Here is a 21,019-nt window from a genome sequence, read left to right on the forward strand (position 1 = left end):
AATGCCTAAATCTAACCTCCTACCCCCTGCGGCAGAAAGTGAGCATGTCCCGCTAAAAGAGCATTCGGGATTCCTGGCGCCAGGATCCATATCTCCGTTGGGATTTTAATGTCGTATTATGCTGCCAGTCGGGATTCCAGCCGCCGGGATCCCATCTGGCGGCATTGTAACTTCATACCGCGTTGAAGACCCATGAGAACTAATTAAGCAATTGGAAATTTCCAATTAAATTAATTAGTTTGTAATTACTCCTCTTTTGAAGCGGTGTCTTTTGCATCCAACATCGTGAGCCGGGTATATTGCAGCTGGATGGGCAATGACACCTGCAGCTGTCGAAATCGATAGCTGCAGTGAAACTACTTATAATGTACACTGCTCTGCACATCAGATAACATCGCTGATAATGACATGGGTGCACACATTGGCGATGATTCCGTGGGTGCACCAGGGCCCAAGCACCCATGGACAATGAGGAGCACCCACAGACCTAGCCGCTGCCCCAGTAAAGTTACCGCAAGCCCCTGCAGTAGATTGAGGTGCGCTGGGGGCTGGTAAAGCACTTCTATACATTGTAGTGTTAAAACCCCACCAAAAATGCCTGCTGCCAAGGAGGAGACAGACACTAGAAGTCACATTTGACCTCTAGCGCCTGTCTCCTCGGCGGTAGGCATTTTAAAGGCTTAGCGTGTCTCAATCCACTGCGGGGGATGCGGGGGCTAGCAGTATAGTTACTGATGCCCACACCCACCCTCCCATACTTTACTGGGGCAGCGGCCAGGAGACACTGGCAACATGCATGAAAATCCTGGCAATGCACATTAAACCCATGGCAACGCACAAGAGACCCCTGACAACGCGCAGGAGATTCTTGCAAGCATGGAACCCAGAGCATGAAATCCCTGACAACGTGCATGAAACCCTTAGCAACGAGCATGAGACCCCTGATAACAAGCAGGTAATTTAAAACTTATTAGGAGCCTTACTGTGTGGCATCATTTGTAAGGGGCATTATTGTGTGAGGGGCATAAAATGGTGTCAGTGCCATATCTGTGTGTGGCATAATATGTAATTGTCGTTACAGTGTGTGGCATAACGATAATGGGTGTTACGGTGTGTAGCATAATGTGTAATAGACATTACGGTGTGTGGTATAATGTGTAATAGGCTGTACGGTGTGTGGCATATTGCGTAATGGCTACGGTGTGTGGTGTAATGTGTAATGGGCATTACAGTGTGTTGCATAATGTGTAATGGGCATTACAGTGTGTTGCATAATATGTAATGGGCATTACAGTGTGTTGCATAATGTGTAATGGGCATTACAGTGTGTTGCATAATGTGTAATGGGCATTACAGTGTGTTGCATAATATGTAATGGGCATTACAGTGTGTTGCATAATATGTAATGGGCATTACAGTGTGTTGCATAATATGTAATGGGCATTACAGTGTGTTGCATAATGTGTAATGGGCATTACAGTGTGTTGCATAATGTGTATATGGGCATTAGTCACTGCTGCGGCCGCCCGATCATTCCCGCTGCCGCCTCCTGCCGAGCACCCACCAGTAAAAACATAAATCGCCAACTATAGGTGCACAGCGCCCCTGTCACTGGGCACACGCCGTTGCTGTAGCAAATGGAGAGAAGTGATATCAGCACACATAACGTGCAATGATACCACTTCTCCCCCATATAGGAGGATCATACATCTACTCTAATTAGAGATGTGCAGGTTTGGATTTACTTGGATCTTTTCGCCAAATTTATCGCAAGTTCGGATTTATCTTATTGGCTATTCAAAACACGTGAGAGCTGATAGCCACTAAGATGCCGTTTTGAGATTCGAGTAAATCCTGGTAAATCCGAACCCGCACATCTCTAAATGAAATACTGTAAATACTGTACTGGACTATGCACTGTGTTGTCTACATGAGGGCATTGCACAAATAGCTTGTGTGTTATCACAGGATCCTGAGTTATGACAGAGCACTGACCTGTTTGCTAGTGAATGTCACAGTAAGAAGTAACTGCATTGTCAATATAATATAATATGTAATGAGAGGCCAAACTGTAACAAATGCAGAGCAAATATGCATCGTTTTCACCAAAGGAGAATGGAAATACAGGTGATAGGTACAGCCCAGCTGGGTTATGAGGGAAGATAAATGGGGAAGTATAGGTCACACAGGGAAATTCTAATTGTGTGATTCGGGGGAACTCAGCTGCAATTTTCAAAAACTGTGACAAAAATAAGAATTTACTTACCGATAATTCTATTTCTCGTAGTCCGTAGTGGATGCTGGGGACTCCGTAAGGACCATGGGGAATAGCGGCTCCGCAGGAGACTGGGCACATCTAAAGAAAGCTTTAGGACTAACTGGTGTGCACTGGCTCCTCCCCCTATGACCCTCCTCCAAGCCTCAGTTAGGAAACTGTGCCCGGACGAGCGTACACAATAAGGAAGGATTTTGAATCCCGGGTAAGACTCATACCAGCCACACCAATCACACCGTATAACTTGTGATCTGAACCCAGTTAACAGTATGATAACAGAGGAGCCTCTGAAAAGATGGCTCCCAACAATAATAACCAGATTTTTGTAACAATAACTATGTACAAGTATTGCAGACAATCCGCACTTGGGATGGGCGCCCAGCATCCACTACGGACTACGAGAAATAGAATTATCGGTAAGTAAATTCTTATTTTCTCTAACGTCCTAAGTGGATGCTGGGGACTCCGTAAGGACCATGGGGATTATACCAAAGCTCCCAAACGGGCGGGAGAGTGCGGATGACTCTGCAGCACCGAATGAGAGAACTCCAGGTCCTCCTCAGCCAGGGTATCAAATTTGTAGAATTTAGCAAACGTGTTTGCCCCTGACCAAGTAGCTGCTCGGCAAAGTTGTAAAGCCGAGACCCCTCGGGCAGCCGCCCAAGATGAGCCCACTTTCCTTGTGGAACGGGCTTTTACAGATTTTAGCTGTGGCAGGCCTGCCACAGAATGTGCAAGCTGAATTGTACTACAAATCCAACGAGCAATAGTCTGCTTAGAAGCAGGAGCACCCAGCATGTTGGGTGCATACAGGATAAACAGCGAGTCAGATTTCCTGACTCCAGCCGTCCTGGAACATATTTTCAGGGCCCTGACAACATCCAGCAACTTGGATTCCTCCAAGTCCCTAGTAGCCGCAGGCACCACAATAGGTTGGTTCAGGTGAAAACGCTGGAACCACCGTAGGGAGAAACTGAGGACGAGTCCTCAATTCCGCCCTGTCCGAATGGAAAATCAGATAAGGGCTTTTACAGGATAAAGCCGCCAATCCTGACACGCGCCTGGCCCAGGCCAGGGCCAACAGCATGACCACTTTCCATGTGAGATATTTTAACTCCACAGATTTAAGTGGTTCAAACCAATGTGACTTTTGGAACCCAAACTACATTGAGATCCCAAATTGCCACTGGAGGCACAAAAGGAGGCTGTATATGCAGTACCCCTTTTACAAACGTCTAAACTTCAGGGACTGAAGCTAGTTCTTTTTTGGAAGAAAATTGACAGAGCCGAAATCTGAACCTTAATGGACCCCAATTTCAGGCCCATAGACACTCCTGTTTGCAGGAAATGTAGGAATCGACCCAGTTGAATTTCCTCCGTCGGGCCTTACTGGCCTCGCACTACGCAACATATTTTCGCCAATTGCGGTGATAATGTTTTTGCGGTTACATCCTTCCTGGCTTTTGATCAGGATAGGGATGACTTCATCCGGAATGCCTTTTTTCCTTCAGGATCCGGTGTTCAACCGCCATGCCGTCAAACGCAGCCGCGGTAAGTCTTGGAACAGACAGGGTCCTTGCTGGAGCAGGTCCCTTCTTAGAGGTAGAGGCCACGGATCCTCCGTGAGCCTCTCTTGAAGTTCCGGTTACCAAGTCCTTTTTGGCCCATCCGGAGCCACGAATATAGTGCTTACTCCTCTCCATCTTATCAATCTCAGTACCTTGGGTATGAGAGGCAGATGAGAGAACACATACACTTACTGGTACACCCACGGTGTTACCAGAGCGTCTACAACTATTGCCTGAGGGTCTCTTGACCTGGCGCAATACCTGTCGAGTTTTTTTTTTTTTTTTTTTAATCATGTGGACGACTTCTGGGTGAAGTCCCCACTCTCCCGGGTGGAGGTCGTGCTGAGGAAGTCTGCTTCCCAGTTGTCCACTCCCGGAATGAATACTGTTGACAGTGCTATTACATGATTTTCCGCCCAGCGGAGAATCCTTGCAGCTTCTGCCATTGCCCTCCTGCTTCTTGTGCCACCCTGTCTGTTTACGTGGGTGACTGCCATGATGTTGTCCGACTGGATCAACACCGGCTGACCTTGAAGCAGAGGTCTCGCTAAGCTTAGAGCATTGTAAATGGCCCTTAGCTTCAGGATATTTATGTGAAGTGATGTATCCAGGCTTGACCCTAAGCCCTGGATATTCCTTCCCTGTGTGACTGCTCCCCAGCCTCACAGGCTGGCATCCGTGGTCACCAGGACCCAGTCCTGAATGCCGAATCTGCGGCCCTCTAGAAGATGAGCACTCTGCAACCACCACAGGATGGATACCCTTGTCCTTGGTGACAGGGTTATCCGCTGATGCATCTGAAAATGCGACCCGGACCATTTGTCCAGTAGGTTCCACTGGAAAGTTCTTGCGTGGAATCTAACGAATGGGATTGCTTCGTAGGAAGCCACCATTTTTTTCCCAGAACCCTTGTGCATTGATGCACTGAGACTTGGTTCGGTTTTAGGAGGTTCCTGATTAGCTCGGATAACTCCCTGGCTTTCTCTTCCGGGAGAAACACCTTTTTTCTGGACTGTGTCCAGGATCATCCCTAGGAAACAGAAGACAAGTCGTCGGAACCAGCTGCGATTTTGGAATATTGAGAACCCAATCGTGCTGCCGCAACACTACCTGAGATAGTGCTATACCGACCTCCAACTGTTCCCTGGATCTTACCCTTATCAGGGAATTGTCCAAGTAAGGGATAACTAAAATTTCCTTCCTTCGAAGGGATATCATTTCGTCCATTACCTTGGTAAAGACCCGGGGTGCCGTGGACCATCCCTACGGCAGCGTCTGAACTGATACCATAACCTGAGGTACCCTTGGTGAGAAGGGTAATTTTTGACATGAAGGTAAGCATCCTTGATGTCCCGAGACATCATGTAGTCCCCTTCTTCCAGGTTCGCAATCACTGCTCTGAGTGACTCAATCTTGAATTTGAACCTCTGTATGTAAGTGTTCAAAGATTTTAGATTTTAGAATCGGTCTCACCGAGCCGTCTGGCTTCGGTACCACAATAGTGTGGAATAATACCCCGTTCCCTGTTGCAGGAGGGGTACCTTGATTATCACCTGCTGGGAATACAGCTTGTGAATGGCTTCCAAAACTGCCTCCCTGTCAGAGGGAGACGTCGGTAAAGTCGACTTTTGGAAACGGCGAGGGGGAGACGTCTCGAATTCCAATATGTACCCCTGAGATATTACCTGAAGGATCCAGGGGTCTACTTGCGAGTGAGCCCACTGCGCACTGAAATTCATTGAGAACGGGCCCCCACCGTGCCTGAGCTTGTAAAGCCCTAGCGTCATACTGAGGGCTTGGCAGAGGCGGGAAAGGGTTTCTGTTCCTGGGAACTGGCTGATCTCTGCAGCCTTTTTCCTCTCCCTCTGTCACGAGCAGAAAAGAGGAACCTTTTGTCCGCTTGCCAACAAAGGACTGCGCCTGATAATACGGCGTCTTATTTTGAGAGGCGACCTGGGGTACAAACGTGGATTTCCCAGCTGTTGCCGTGGCCACCAGGTCTAAAAGACCGACCCCAAATGTCCCCTTTCAAAGGCAATACTTCCAAATGCCGTTTGGAATCCGCATCACCTGACCATTTTACTGGTAGAATTGGACAACGCACTTATACTTGATGCCAGTCGGCAATTATTCCGCTGTGCATCATGCATATATAGAAATGCATCTTTTAAATGCTCTATAGGCAATAATATACTATCCTTATCTAGGATATCAATATTTCCAGTCAGGGAATCCGACCATGCCAACCCAGCACTGCACCTCCAGGCTGAGGCGATAGCTGGTCGCAGTATAACACCAGTATGTGTGCAAATACCTTTTTTGGATACCCTCCTGCTTTCTATCAGCAGGATCCTTAAGGGCGGCCATCTCATGAGAGGGTAGAGCCCTTGTTCTTACAAGCGTGTGAGCGCCTTATCCCCCCTAGGGGGTGTTTCCCAATGCATCCTAACCTCTGGCGGGAAAGGGTATGCAGCCAATACTTTTTAAGAAATTATTAATTGTTATCGGGGGGAAACCCACGCATCATCACACACCTCATTTTATTTCTCAGATTTAGGAAAACTACAGGTAGTTTTTCCCTCACCGAACATAATACCCCTTTTTTGGTGGTACTCGTATTATCAGAAATGTATAAAAACATTTTCCATTGTCTCAATCATGTAACGTGTGGCCCTACTGGAAATCACGGTTGTCTCTTCACCGTCGACACAGGAGTCAGTATCCGTGTCGGCGTCTGTATCTGCCATCTGAGGTAACGGCCGCTTTAGAGCCCCTGACGGCCTATGAGACGTCTGGACAGGCACAAGCTGAGTAGCCGGCTGTCTCATGTCAACCACTGTTTTTTTATATAGAGCTGACACTGTCACGTAATTTTCAACAGTACATCCACTCAGGTGTCGACCCCCTAGGGGGTGACATCACTGTTACAGACACTCTGCTCCGTCTCCACATAATTTTTCTCCTCATACATGTCGACACAAACGTACCGACACACAGCACACACACAGGGAATGCTCTGATAGAGGACAGGACCCCACTTGCCCTTTGGGGAGACAGAGGGAGAGTATGCCAGCACACACCAGAGCGCTATATATATACAGGGATAACCTTATATAAGTGTTTTTCCCCTTATAGCTGCTGTATGTTTTAATACTGCGCCTAATTAGTGCCCCCCTCTCTTTTTTTTAACCCTTTCTGTCTGCAGGGAAGAGCCAGGGAGCTTCCCTCCAACTGAGCTGTGAGGGAAAATGGCGCCAGTGTGCTGAAGAGATAGGCTCCGCCCCCTTTTCGGCGGCCTTATCTCCCGGTTTTTTGTATATTTTGGCAGGGGTTAAATGCATCCATATAGCCCAGGAGCTATATGTGATGCATTTTTTGCCATGTAAGGTATTTCTGTAATGTTTTATTGCGTCTCAGGGCGCCCCCCCCCCAGCGCCCTGCACCCTCAGTGACCGGAGTATGAAGTGTGCTGAGAGCAATGGCGCACAGCTGCAGTGCTGTGCGCTACCTTATTGAAGACAGGAACGTCTTCTGCCGCCGATTTTCCCGGACCTCTTCGCTCTTCTGGCTCTGTAAGGGGGCCGGCGGCGCGGCTCCGGGACCCATCCAGGCTGGACCTGTGATCGTCCCTCTGGAGCTAATGTCCAGTAGCCAAGAAGCCCAATCCACTCTGCACGCAGGTGAGTTCGCTTCTTCTCCCCTTAGTCCCTCGATGCAGTGAGCCTGTTGCCAGCAGGTCTCACTGAAAATAACAAACCTAAACTAAAACTTTCACTAAGAAGCTCAGGAGAGCCCCTAGTGTGCACCCTTCTCGTCGGGCACAGAAATCTAACTGAGGCTTGGAGGAGGGTCATAGGGGGAGGAGCCAGTGCACACCAGTTAGTCCTAAAGCTTTCTTTAGATGTGCCCAGTCTCCTGCGGAGCCGCTATTCCCCATGGTCCTTACGGAGTCCCCAGCATCCACTTAGGACGTTAGAGAAATTCATTTAGAAATCTACTGTGCTTCTACAAAACTTTAAACGGGCTCTGCAGACCCACTTCTTCATCAAACCCAGCCATCTCTCATCCTAACCCTCTGTTACATGCTTGCTTCTACCCCATCTGTGTCACTCCTGTCTGTCTGCCCCTCCCCTTCACAATGTAAGCTCACAAGCAGGGCCCTCTTTCCTCAGGTGCTTTTCCGTCTCTACTCCATACTCCCTTTATCGGCACCGAACCCTCGGTTTCTATCAACCTAATTATTATTTTAGTGTCCTGTCACCTGATGCAACAATGTTTATATACCCTGTACCTGTCCTACATAGTCTTGCACTGTAAGTTGCCCATTAGTTTATGTATTTTGTTATGTGCTGCAGAACCTTTGTGGCGCCTCATAAATAAGCGATAATAATAATAATTAAAAAAAACAATTAATTTAGCAGGATCCCAGATCCCCCTCTCTCCCTATCAGGAATCTATCATTTCTGTGATTCAGTAGCCAGCACAAAACAATGGGGGTAATTCAGACTGGATCGCTGTAGCGGCAGCGATCGCAGTCTGAATCCCTTTGTGGAGAGCGCTCGTGCACCCCGGGAGCTCAGTGAGATGCTAACAGCGTCTCTGGTCTGCGATAGCCTTTGTCTGATTGACTGGCAGATGCGGTTGCGGGGCAGGAGGGGGCGTGCCAACGGCGTTAGAACGCCGTTGGCGGGGCACGGTCCGGACAACGCAGACATGTCCGGACCGTTGTAGGGGCGAGCGGCTGTGGCTGCGTGACGTCACACGCAGCTGCTGCTCTCCGGTACGCGGCGGGTAGCCCCCTGCCAGCGTGCAGGAGCTGCGCCGGCAGGGAGCTACTTGCTGGGTGCAAAATCATCGCCACCGTGAGATGCTTCTGCACCCGTGGAGAGGGGCAGAGCCAGACATGCTGGGCAGACTAGCATGTCTAAGTAAATGATCTTACCCCCAATGTGTAAATGCAGGGGAGTTCAAATAGAAATTTAGATGTAGGGTTTTTTAGTGTTGGTGTCTAAATCAAGTTCAACTTTGCTGGAGAAACATATAGTAGCGATTGGGTGCTTGCCAGTTGCTAGTTCTGCACAAGCCCTCAGTTCCCGAAATGATGCGGATGCAACAAATCTGAAAGGCCTTATTTCTAAAGTGGTCATTGCATTAAGTGTGTATTTATTGAGAGTTCTCTAAGATGTTTACTGCTATAGTGTTTCTCTCTTACGCTTCCGTAGCTCAACCTCTGACTCACCAATCTACTTCCAGGGCTATGTCTCCAGGTTCTAGCACCACCTTCAAGACAAATCCGGACCCAGGAAACTTTGGGGGTAATTCAAACCTAATTGCTAGGCTCCATTTTCCCACAGCCTGCGATCAGGTCCGAACTGCGCATGCGTATGCACCGCAATGCGCAGGTGCGTCGGACGACTGCACTGGGCATCGGTGCATAGTGATGGGATGGTGCGTAAAAAGCGATTGCATGGGCAATCGCAAGGAGATTGACAGGAAGAGGGCGTTTGTGGGTGGCAACTGACTGTTTCCAGGGAGTGTCTGGAAAAACGCAGACGTATCCATGTGTGTTCAGGGAGGGTGTCTGACGTCAAAACGGTCCCGGACAGGCTGAAGTGATCGCACAGCTCAAATACCCTCCCCCTGTAGGTGGCGACTATCTGATCGCAGGTCAGCAAAAATCGCTGCCCAGCGATCAGGTATGAATTAGCCCTTTGGTAAGATCCTAAGGTTGCAGCCTAGAATCGCCAGCAGTCTGCAGCCACTGGACCAAAGGTGGCAACCTAGCATGCCTGGGTCCTCCCTAAAATCCTGCTGGAGCAGATGGCAAGCCTGTGGCACCACCACCCCGGCTCCCTGGAAGATAGGTCTATTGGTAAGCATTAATATGTGTTATGCAGTTATATAAAACACATTTATACGTGCTGCTTATTCTGATTAAGGGAACTCCCCAGCTAACTGGCTGATTAATACACACCTACTCTCCTGTAATTGGTCAGAGGAGAGCAGCTGACTACTTAGACTTGCTGCCACTCAGCGACATGTCAATCTCTTGGTAATGCCTGCTAATAACAAAACACGTGGCGGCACGGGCTGCAGGGCTTGGCCCAAGTTTTACATTTGGTTACCTTGCTGTAGCAGCAGAATGACTTATGAGAGTGTATAAACCAGTGGTTCTCAAACTGTGCCTAGGCAATCTGGGGCACTTGGAGACACTTGCAGGGGTGTCTCGAGTTGGTGGTCCAGGACCAAAACAAATAAATTATAGTCATAGTGATAAGCAAAGCCAGTGCTGGTGGCCAACAAACACAAAATATGTGGACAATCAGACATATTTGGAGGGATGCAATGCAGTCCGAGATCGCCGGAGGTGCGGGTTGCCGGACGATCTCGGACGTTTTTTTATAGTGGCAATAACTTACAATGCAAGGTTTTGCCTTGTAGGAGATTGTCCCTTTAAAAAAATGTCTAAGATCGTCAACCTAAGGATGACATATAAACACAATTTACTTAATTTAATATATTTTTTTGATTTCTCAATAAGAAACTTTTGGGCTAGGGGTGCTTGGAACAAATGCTGATACTCTAGGGCGCCGTGATTCAAGTTTTGGAACCACTGGTATAAACTCTTTTCATCTGAAAGAGCTGGTATAAGTTTGTTATATGAATCAAAGAAGCAACCTTAATATTTATGTACTACAAATCGCCCTCTTTCTTTCGCACACGCCCAGCCTCCGATATCATACATTAACAGAACATAGTATCCTATTACCAAGGTGCCTAGAGTGCAGACATTGGGCCTAATTCAGCATGGATCGCTATTCAGAGAAATCGCAAACTGAGCGATTATCAAACCACTGCACATGCATAGCATTCGCATTGTGCACGCACGAGGGGTAATAGCATGGAAATTGCGTATAGATCATAATCGCAATGTAGCCGCTGTTTGACAGGAAGTGAATAACCACCAACTGTAACTTTTTGGCACGTACAGTACCTTTTTTGCTCTCCAAACTTCCATTGAACGTATAGGGAAAGGTGCGTGGCCTCGCCCCCTTTACACGTGACCACGCCCCCTTTTCGGACTTGTACCGATTTTTATGTGTATGAGGGTATGAAGCCGGCGTTTATGGGCAAGAACCTGACGTTTTCTGGGTATGTCAGAAAAAATGCAGGTGTGCCCAGGCGTTTTTGGGGAGGGTCTCTGACGTCAGCGCAGACCACTTCCAGGTCGTCTCAGTCGTAAATTAGTGGCAGCCTCAGACCTACTCACATTTGCTCAGACGGCAAAGATTGTTCGATGTTCCAGGAATTGTGTATGCATTTGCTAATGGATAGCGAACTGTGATGCATTCGCAATTCTGCATGGGGTGTTTTTTAATTCCTGTCAGGGTGGCGCCTTTCTACTCGCAGACAACTGCAATTTCTGAATAGCGATCCATGCTATTAGGCCCAATATACATTAAACCATTTATGGGGGAAGGAGAAATGAGGGCCACAAGCACATGGGACTCTACAATACAATAACAGCTTAATTAAAAGGAAGAGCAGAATAATAGTTGGTGTGATAACGTGTAGCAGGGTATTTGTGCAGGTGGACAGCTGACAACGCTAATGATACTGTGTTATTTCCTAAGCACCGCCTATAGGGACATCGTAAACTTACCAAATGATAAACATAACAATCCAATCCAGCTGCGGAGAACACTGCACAAGCATTAGACATAACGAACTTGTACAACATCATATAATTACATACCTTCACTACTCTCTTCACTGAGCCTATCCTGATTTTATCTGGCTTAGCTTTGGTTCCTGAAAGATCCCAGAGGCGGTATAACACAGCTTCCCCTTCTTCAAGGACATGTGCTTGACCTTCAAAATGTGGTTTTTCATACAGAACCCAGCTGTGATAGAGAAATAAATACTGTAATGAGAAAACACAGGCAGAGAGACATGCTGCGGAAGTGTATTTACTCCACTTTCACTACCGCCATCCGAGATTGCTTGCACTGTATATAAGGGAGGGGGGGAGAGAGAGTGTGTGTTTCTGAGAGAGAGAGATGCAAAATAGCGCAAATATCTATTAGCATATGATGGTCAATCTGACTGCTGCAGCCATCTGCGCTCGTTAGTGCTTTTCATGTGACTCAGAATCAGATCTTATATATACAGAGGTGGAATGATTCACTTCTCAAACCAGATCAAAGCATGCAATTAGTTCTGTCCTTGTCTATCTGGCTTTTACATGTGGCTGACTGCTTGCTGGATACGAGGTCTCATAACCAAATAAAAGTTGCTGTTGGTAATTTGATGTTTTGGGAATTAAGAAAGGAAACATTCCAAATCAATAAAACTGGAAACTCTATTAAATAAAATACCCTCGTCTGAGTGACCCATGTCATTTTGTTTGTGTCACCGGAGTTCAAACCTACTAATTAAAGACTTTGCTGCTCATTAACATGAAACTGCCCTCCTTGCTTAAGTGTGCACAGTCCAAAATTATTTTTCACACTTTTTGCAAAAAGCTTGTACAGCTCTGCTACACATACGTAGGCACACATGCACAGCTAAAATACCCTCCCCCTGTAGGTGGCAAAAATCGCTTGCTAGCGATCAGTCCTGAATTAGGCCCATTTTACACATGAAAACAGGTACAAATTAGGAAAGGGGGTGTGGTCTCTGGTAAAAGGCCCTTTCCTATACTTTCAATGTTAATTTGGAGAGTCAAAAAATCGGTACAAAGCCCTTTTTAGCAAGTACAGACCATAAAAAAGGTACTGTACCTGCCAAAAAGGTACAGTTGAAGGGTATTGTGCATCTGTTGTGGCCAATGCCAGGGAGGGATCTGGAGGAACCCTCACCTGGTAAGTTTTGTGAAATGTAGCCCATAGGCTACAACAGGCTAATGCCATCTCCAGATGGCGTTAGCTGCCGGGTCAAACTCTGGAATAGCTTGGTAAATCTGACAACGTCGCAGCATTTTGCAGCATGGCATCATTAGCAATACCTTCTGGTTGACCCTGCAGCAAGGCTGAACAGGTGACATCGCTAATGACCACTGGAGAGTACAAATCACGGGTACACACTGCCCGATCTGGCCAATATGTCGTTCTAATTTGTTCTGAAATTACATATTGGGCCAAGAGTGTGGTGTTTCTGGCCTAAGGGGGCTGGGGTTGTTGTCGGAAATGAACAGACCGCCAGGGCAGACATGGAGATATCTGGTGTGATCTCTGTTTCATACATTCTGGGGATCCTTAATATTTGCGGGTATCCCCTGAAAACTGCTTCTTTTGGGGAATATCCTGCAAATAAATCAATCATTATTGAAATGGCAGAATTAGGGTGCAGTACACCTCCCTGCCTGTGGTGGTGCTGAATACTGCTGTCCAGGCAACAAACACAAGTAGAATTATGTATCTGATCTGTTAGTAATAACTAGAAGAACAAATAAATGGCTTACACTAGTGGATAGTACTGGCTGTATTTTTATTTTCTGTACATGCCGGGACAGACAGTCTGTCTTTCTGTATCTCTGCTTCTCTCCTCTGTTCCTAAACTGTTATTTTTGTAAACACAGCCAACAAGGAAAATAAGCAATTTCCTCTGAAAGCAAAGCCATAAATACTTGCATGCAATAAACACATTCCAGACAATATTAGAGAAAGATGAAGTGGTCACTCTGAAGCCAAGCCATAAATACTGACGCTTACCACCCTTATTAAGTGCAGCAAAGAGCATCTCTATGGGAAGTGTCAAATATTTCACAGGTGACAGATGCTTATTGTACTAGGTGCTGTGAATGGTAAAAGCAGATTTATCCGACATCCACTGTGCGGATTTTGTGTTTGAATTTCACTTTTCAGACATAATTTGTTACCATAGTAACAATGGACGATCATGGCTGTTTAAATGGGATCCGGTCTGAAGATCGACAGTGTCTAGGTCGACAATGTTTAGGTCGACATCTATAGGTCGACAGTCACTAGGTCGACATGGATGGAAGGTCGACAGGGTTTCTAGGTCGACATGTGCTAGGTCGACAGATCTAAAGGTCGACATGAGTTTTTCACATTTTTTTTCTTTTTTTGAATTTTTTCATACTTAACGATCCACGTGGACTACGACTGTAACGATAAAGTGTGCCGAGCGAAGCGGTAGCGGAGCGAAGGCACCATGCCCGAAGCATGGCGAGCGAAGCGAGCCATGCGAGGGGACGCGGTGCACTAATTTGGGATCCCGGTCACTCTACAAAGAAAACGACACCAAAAAATAAATAAATCCTCATGTCGACCTTTAGACCTGTCGACCTAGCACATGTCGACCTAGAAACCCTGTCGACCTTCCATCCATGTCGACCTAGTGACTGTAGACCTATAGTGGTCGACCTAAACATTGTCGACCTAGACACTGTCAATTTGATGAACCACACCCGTTTAAATACCGTTAATTTCATTGTTATCAAATCTAGATTATAATCCCTCCATAAAGGCCTAGGATCTAATTAAGAAATGTACGATAATTCACTTGCAGCTGCGATCCCGTACGCATTGGCTGTGCGAAAATATGCAAATGCCGCAGACACCTTGATTTGTACTGAGATGCCCACCGGCGGCTTTGCCAATCCTAGCGGCTGCATACAGAGCAGATCATTCGGTTATCTGAGAAGTTCTGAGCATGCCCGTGAGAACTGAGATGTCGACTCCATGTTTTCTGTGTACGGGATTGCAGTCGCAGCCTGAGTCGCTCCCTGAAAACGGTCAAGACACCCCTGCATTTATGTCTCAGCCAGTGGCAGCTTCTGCCATTGGACTGCAGCTCAGACCACATGTAGCAGGGAGGATTGGGTGGTTGGCAGGTTAAGTCTCGTATATAAATTTAAAGTACCTTTACTGTGTGTTATATAATGTGTGCTGGCTGGCTGTCCCCGGGGCTCAGCAGCTCAACCTGCCACTTCCCCCTGCTATGTGTGGTCCGAGATGGGCGGTCTGAGGTGCTGCCCACGGTGGAACCAAGTACACAATTGGTGATGTAAGAATTCCTTATTTATTATTAACATAAACATATAGCGCCCACATATTTTATTGCACTTTACAATTAGGAAAAATCAGTAATAAAACAAGATTGGGTAATAACAGACAGACAAAGAGGTAAGATGGCCCTGCTCACAAGCTTACAATTTATAGGTATGGTTACAATCTGAGAATGGCTTTTTGCAAACGTTTATCTAATATAACACGGATGTCTAAATGCTTTGGATAGAAGGATGGTCAGGAGGGTCGGCAGAGGGCCGGGTTCTCTATTGTGGCACACAGATTAGTAGAGCAGGAATGTAGTAAAGTATGAGAAAACACATCAGATGCATGCACTTAGGTTTTATAGAGGGGAGTCTGACTGCGCAGCTAGCCTGCACCAGTGTGATACGAGCCATGTAAGACCATGGGGTATATGCAATTAGCGGCGAATCCCGGCAATTTTTCGCCCGTTTTTTAATTCGACACAATTCGACCGTCGAATTCCGGCAAGTGGGTGCCGGAAATCAACATATTCAATAAAAAACGGATTCGACAGTCCCGCATATACCTACCTCCCAACATTGGGATTAATTCAAAAAAATGCAGATCACATTCTGGAACGTGATTCCACTTTGCACATACGTCTGGATTTCAGTTCGCTGCCATAGAGGTGTGCACAAAAATCTGCAATGTTGCCACAATACCGGGGGAACCATATATGCCTAATATACCCACGTATCACGCCTGCTAGCCGAATTGACCCCATTGAGCCATGCAGAATTTAGACTATACCCCTTTTCCACTAACGAGCACGGGTCGCAGCCGGGAGCCTGACACGGGAGCCGCCCCCTGCTGCGACCCGTGCTCGGTCCCTTTCCCATTAGCAGTCACAACCTGGCAAATGCCGGGTTGGTGACGCTTCTAGTGACACGGCAGGGGCGGCGCAGGGAGATCACATGATCTCCCAGCGCCGCCTTCCCTATGCACTGTGAACGGGAGCCGTGTCACCTCGACACGGCTCCCGCTCACACTAGACAGCTAGCCGGGTTGAACACGTGTTCAACCCGGCTAGCTACCAGGGTAGGATTCCCGGATCACTTGATCCGGGTTTACCCTTTTCCACTTGCAAAAAACACGGGTAAATGCGCCCCCCCGTGCATTTACCCGTGTTTTTTGAGCTAGTGGAAAAGGGGTACATGTCCCCCATATATATAGTGGCAGCTTCAGTCCAGAGGTGGGGCTGTAGCACTTATATAGCACTAGTTTATGTTGTTACTTGACTCTGGGGCAGATGTATTAAGCCTGGAGAAGGCATAAGGAAGTGATAAGTGCAAGGTGATAATGCACCAGCCAGTCAGCTCCTAACTGTCAATTTGCATATTGGAGCTGATTGGCTGGTGCGTTATCACCTTGCACTTATCACTGCTTTATCACTTCCTTATGCCTTCTCCAGGTTAATACATCTGCCCTTCTTCTGTTCCTTCCACCACCAAACTCCACGCCTCCCCTCCTCCCCTATGATGCTGTCCGTGTTACACACAGCCCTGTCTTCAGTAATGTAATCACAGGTGTGACCAGTCCTCTGCCTCCCACAGAGTCAGGACACTCATCTTCTGCTGCTATGGGCATACTGATGGCCTGGTTGGCTGCAGGCTGCTCTGGAACCAACATTTTCTAATGTCTTTTTACAATGACTTCCATGACATCATGACGGTGACATTAAAAAAAGTGTTTTACAAAATAAATGACATTAATAATGGCTGTGATATAAATTACCTGCCATGTTACAAACGTTTTCTTTTCCATGATCCTAAATATTTCAGGATCCATGAAAACCTGCTGTGTTTTCCAGAGGGATAAGCTGTAGTGGGCCCAAACTATTATTGATGCTTATACATAGAGGCTACAACTACATAAAAGTATGAGAAGTAAATAACTCCGCTTATTTAATGTAATGTGAGTTCTACATGAAAGGTAAATACAGATTGCAACACTTATATAATAGAAATGGATACTCATTCAGAATAAACTATATCCATGCAAGAAGCTGTCCTGGCTACCAGCTGTCACGTATATAGGGCCTAATTCAGACCTGATCGCTCGCTAGCTGCTCTTTGCAGTTCTGCGTTCGCATAGTCGCCGTATTTTAGCTGTGCAAGTGTGCGATCGCACGTGCAGCCGAGCGGTACAAAAAGATCTTGTGCGGTCTCTGAGTAGCCCAGGACTTACTCAGCCGCTGCGATCACTTCAGCCTGTCCGGGAACGGAATTGACATCAGACACCCAGCCTTGCAAACGCTTGGGAACGCCTGCGTTTTTCCAAACACTCCTAGAAAACGGTCAGTTGCCACCCACAAATGCCTTCTTCCTGTCAATCTCCTTGCGATCGCCCGTGCAAATGGATTCTTCGCACAAACCCATCGCAGAGCAACGAGCGGCTATGTACCCACGCAACGCGACTGCGCATTGTGGTGCATACGCATGCGCAGTTCTGACCTGATCGCAGCGGTGCAAAAAACGCTAGCGAGCGATCAGGTCTGAATTAGGCCCATAGATTGCAGCTCAGAAAATATTGTGCATGTTCCTTACCATCCTCTGATGACCCGGATATTTACTCCATTTGGAAACTCCCAGGATGCTGCATCAAGAACGTCACTCTTTAGTTCAATCTTGTTCTCAAGATCTAATATGTCTGACAGGGTCATCTGCATTTAGTTAAGAAAACATGATTTGGCACTGACGTAGACATCACATGCTGGTTCTTTCATCATAAAAAATACATTAAACTGTCTTCTCCACATGAAACTACAGTCATGTCTTTAAAACGTCAAATAAGGATTTATTTAGACTGTGCACAATTTTTGCCAAAGAGTACTCACTAAAATGATTTACTATAGAACAATGTATACAGTTGTCTCATATATCTAAACTCATTGTAGCAGATCGTCGTCACCTGTAACAACACATCGTCCCCCGTATTAGGGGTGTATTTACTAAACCTTGGGTGGAAGGAGGTAAAGTGCCAGCCAATCAGCTCCTAACTGCCATGTTACAGGCTGTGTTTGAAAAATGACAGTTAGGAGCTGATTGGCTGGTACTTTATCTCCGTCCACTTTATCTCCATCTAAGGCTTAGTAAATAGACCTCTTAGTGTCTCTCACAAGACCTAGCTCTTCACTAGAACATGGCAGTTGGCACCGAATCAGAGTAAAGGTCATGTATTCTGATTTGCAGCCAGACTGCTCTCACTGTGAAATGGTCATAGACTATGGTGAAGAGGTGGATTTTGAGGCATTCTGTAAGTACAGAGCAGCAGAGGAGGAGTCTTGGAGGTGGGACAGAGAGAGATGGTTGTCATTCAGAGGGGAGGAGAGATGAAGGTCAGAGGCAGAGGAAAGATGGAGATAGGCCAGAAACACATGAAGGGGGGAGGAAGGGGAGTAGGTGAGCACTTAGGTGAGGGTGAGTAGCTTGGATAAGAGTTATGATAATGTCCAGAATGTGAAAGAGGCATAATCTGGTAATGTTTCTTTGGAGGAGACAATAAGATAGCACAAGAGACTGGATGAGTGGCTGAAGCAGAAGGCAGACTTGAGGAGGGCACCATAGCAGTAGGCTTGCGGAGCATAAGAGATTGTGATGTTGTCATTAGTGGAGCAAGACTACAAGACGGGCAGTGCAACTAAGAGGAGGGCTAGATGGTAAGATCTATTATAGACATGTTGAGTTTTAACTAGAGCCCAGAAATACAGGTGAAGATGACAGAGAGTCAGCAGAACAGATGGGATAGTGGTCATGGTAAGAGAGGTAGATGTGTGTCATCAAAATAGGGGGAGTAGAGGAAGCCAAAGTTGCTCTCCAAGAGAAGGAATATAAAAAGAGAAAAAGGAGAGGGCTCAGGAACCCGACAGACAGAAGAGGTAGAGGGGTGGATGTGTCATCAGTTGAGGCACTAAGGGAGCATGCAGAAACGTAGGAGGTGAGAATCTATTACCAGTTATATATATAGCGCACATATATTCTGCAGCGCTTTACAGAGAACATTTGCCCATTGATATCAGTCCCTGACCCACGGGAGCTTACAGTCTATATTCCCTACCACACGTACATGCACACACTTTCACTCTAGGGTTAATTTTGTTTGGAGCCACTTAACCTACCAATATATTTTTGGATTGTGGGAGGAAACCGGAGTACCCAGAGGAAACCTACGCAAGCGCATGGACAAACTCCACACAGTTGGGGCCATAGTGGGAATTGAACCCGTGACCTCAGCGCTGGTGAGCCAGGAGAAGAGGCCATGGGAGTGAAGGGTGTCAAAGAGAAGAGGATGCTCAGCTGTATACAACAGAAAGAAAATATTAACCAACTTCCTTGATAGACAAGACAGCTCACGTAGCATTTGGGAATCAAGGTGTTATTAAAACTCTTCATTCTCTACAAAAATATATACTGGATTATCAATATAGTTTTTGAGTCATGGGTGACTTAATGTCAGTCGCCTCCCACTTTCTCTGTTAACTATTTTTTTTATCATTATTACTGTTTGCAGGATGACAACCACCAAAATTCAGTAGCAATAAGGTTGAGGTCGTCTTCCAAACTGAAAATGTTATGTCAGTTCTGTGTGTGTATGCAGAACAGTGAATACCTTACTCTTCGAAAAAAGTATTCTAAATAACAAACTATTAATTGACAATGACAAGTGAATTGCTATCCTGCACATATATCATGGATAATGAGCCTCCTGTATTTTACTTTGCCAGGACATATCATTTTCCCCACCCCGAAATTTATTGCAGTGCTTTTTTTTCCATAATTTAAACTCCATAAAGATCCTATCTAACAGGATACAGTATGTAGCATAGGTTTTAACAATCAGTACTGTTGGCGTAGTGCAGGGGTGGGGAACCTTTTTTCGACCAAGGGCCATTTGGACATTTATAAAATCCTTCGGGGGCCATACAAAAATCATCAACTTAAAAATTAGCCTGCCCCCAGTCAGTGGTTATGCCCCCAATCACTTGTTATGCCCGATTAGATTTGCCTCCATTCAGTTGTTATGACCAATTAGATATGCCCATTGTCAGTTGTTTTGGCCCATTAGATATGCCCCGGCAGTTGTTATGCCCCATTAAATATGCCCCCTGTAGTTATGCCCCATTAGATATGCCCCCTGTAGTTATGCCCCATTAAATATGCCCCCTAGTAGCGCCGCTTACACACACACACATTAAAAGGAGAAAAAAAAACACAATGCTCACCAGCCCTGCTCCTGCTTCCGAACCGCTGCCCTCCCTCTCCTCGGAACTATGGGAGAGATGTCATGACGTCTCTCCCATAGCGCCGCAGAGCCACACATGTACACTGCCTGAGCCAGAAGCTGGAGCACAAGAGTGAGCTCCTGCTGAGGAGCCGGGGCGCCCGCTGGTGGTAAAATCTCAGCGGGCGCTCGGCATCTCCTCTCGTTTAGGTGAGCCTGGCCGGGCCGGATCAAGTGGCTGAGGGCCTTATACGGCCCTCGGGCCTGAGGTTCCCTACCCCTGGCGTAGTGCCTAGCATTAATGCCCCATAGCACTGAGGTCAAGGGCTTGATTCCCACCAAGGACCTATCTGTGCGGAGTCTGTATGTGTTGATTTCTTTTGAGTGCTCTGGTTTCCTCCCACAATCCAAAAGCATACAGGTAGGTTAACTGGCCTCTCACAAAAACATGAACACTTGTGTATGTGTGTGTCCACGTAGTAGGGAATATAGAGTGAAAACTCCACTGGGGCAGGGAAATAGAAACATAGAATTTGAAAGCAGATAAGAACCACTTGGCCCATCTTGTCTGCCAATTTTGGCCACCTCAAACCCTATTTTATTCTTAGTTCATTGTAACGATATCCTTATGCCTATCCCAAACATGTTTCAATTGCTCTACTGTCTTAGCCTCTACCACCTCTGATGGGAGGCTATTCCAACTATCCACAACCCTATTGTTAAGTAATTTTTCCTCAAGTTTCCTTTGAACCTACCTACCTCCAGTTTCCGTGCATGTCCTTGTGTTCTAATACTTATCTTAATTTAAAGAATGTCTCCCTCTTGTACCTTATTAAAAACCTTGATATATTATATCATGTCCCCCCTTTCCCTTCTCTGCTTCAAATTATATATATTAA

General features: G+C 46.5%; 1 protein-coding gene across 2 annotated transcripts in view; it reads right to left on the reverse strand.

Annotated features, from left to right (window-relative positions):
- CRYBG3 (crystallin beta-gamma domain containing 3) overlaps nt 1-21,019 on the reverse strand; it is a 343,220-nt gene that overhangs the window by 113,169 nt on the left and 209,032 nt on the right. For both annotated transcript variants that reach the window (XM_063956283.1, XM_063956282.1), the window contains 2 exons: nt 17,447-17,562; nt 11,600-11,747 (listed from right to left, as the gene is read on the reverse strand). In XM_063956283.1, the coding sequence (XP_063812353.1) occupies nt 11,600-11,747; nt 17,447-17,562 (264 nt within the window). The remainder of the gene's footprint in view (nt 1-11,599; nt 11,748-17,446; nt 17,563-21,019) is intronic.

The sequence above is a fragment of the Pseudophryne corroboree genome, chromosome 2 (genome assembly GCF_028390025.1).
Source record: "Pseudophryne corroboree isolate aPseCor3 chromosome 2, aPseCor3.hap2, whole genome shotgun sequence".
In the NCBI taxonomy this organism is placed as follows: domain Eukaryota; kingdom Metazoa; phylum Chordata; class Amphibia; order Anura; family Myobatrachidae; genus Pseudophryne; species Pseudophryne corroboree.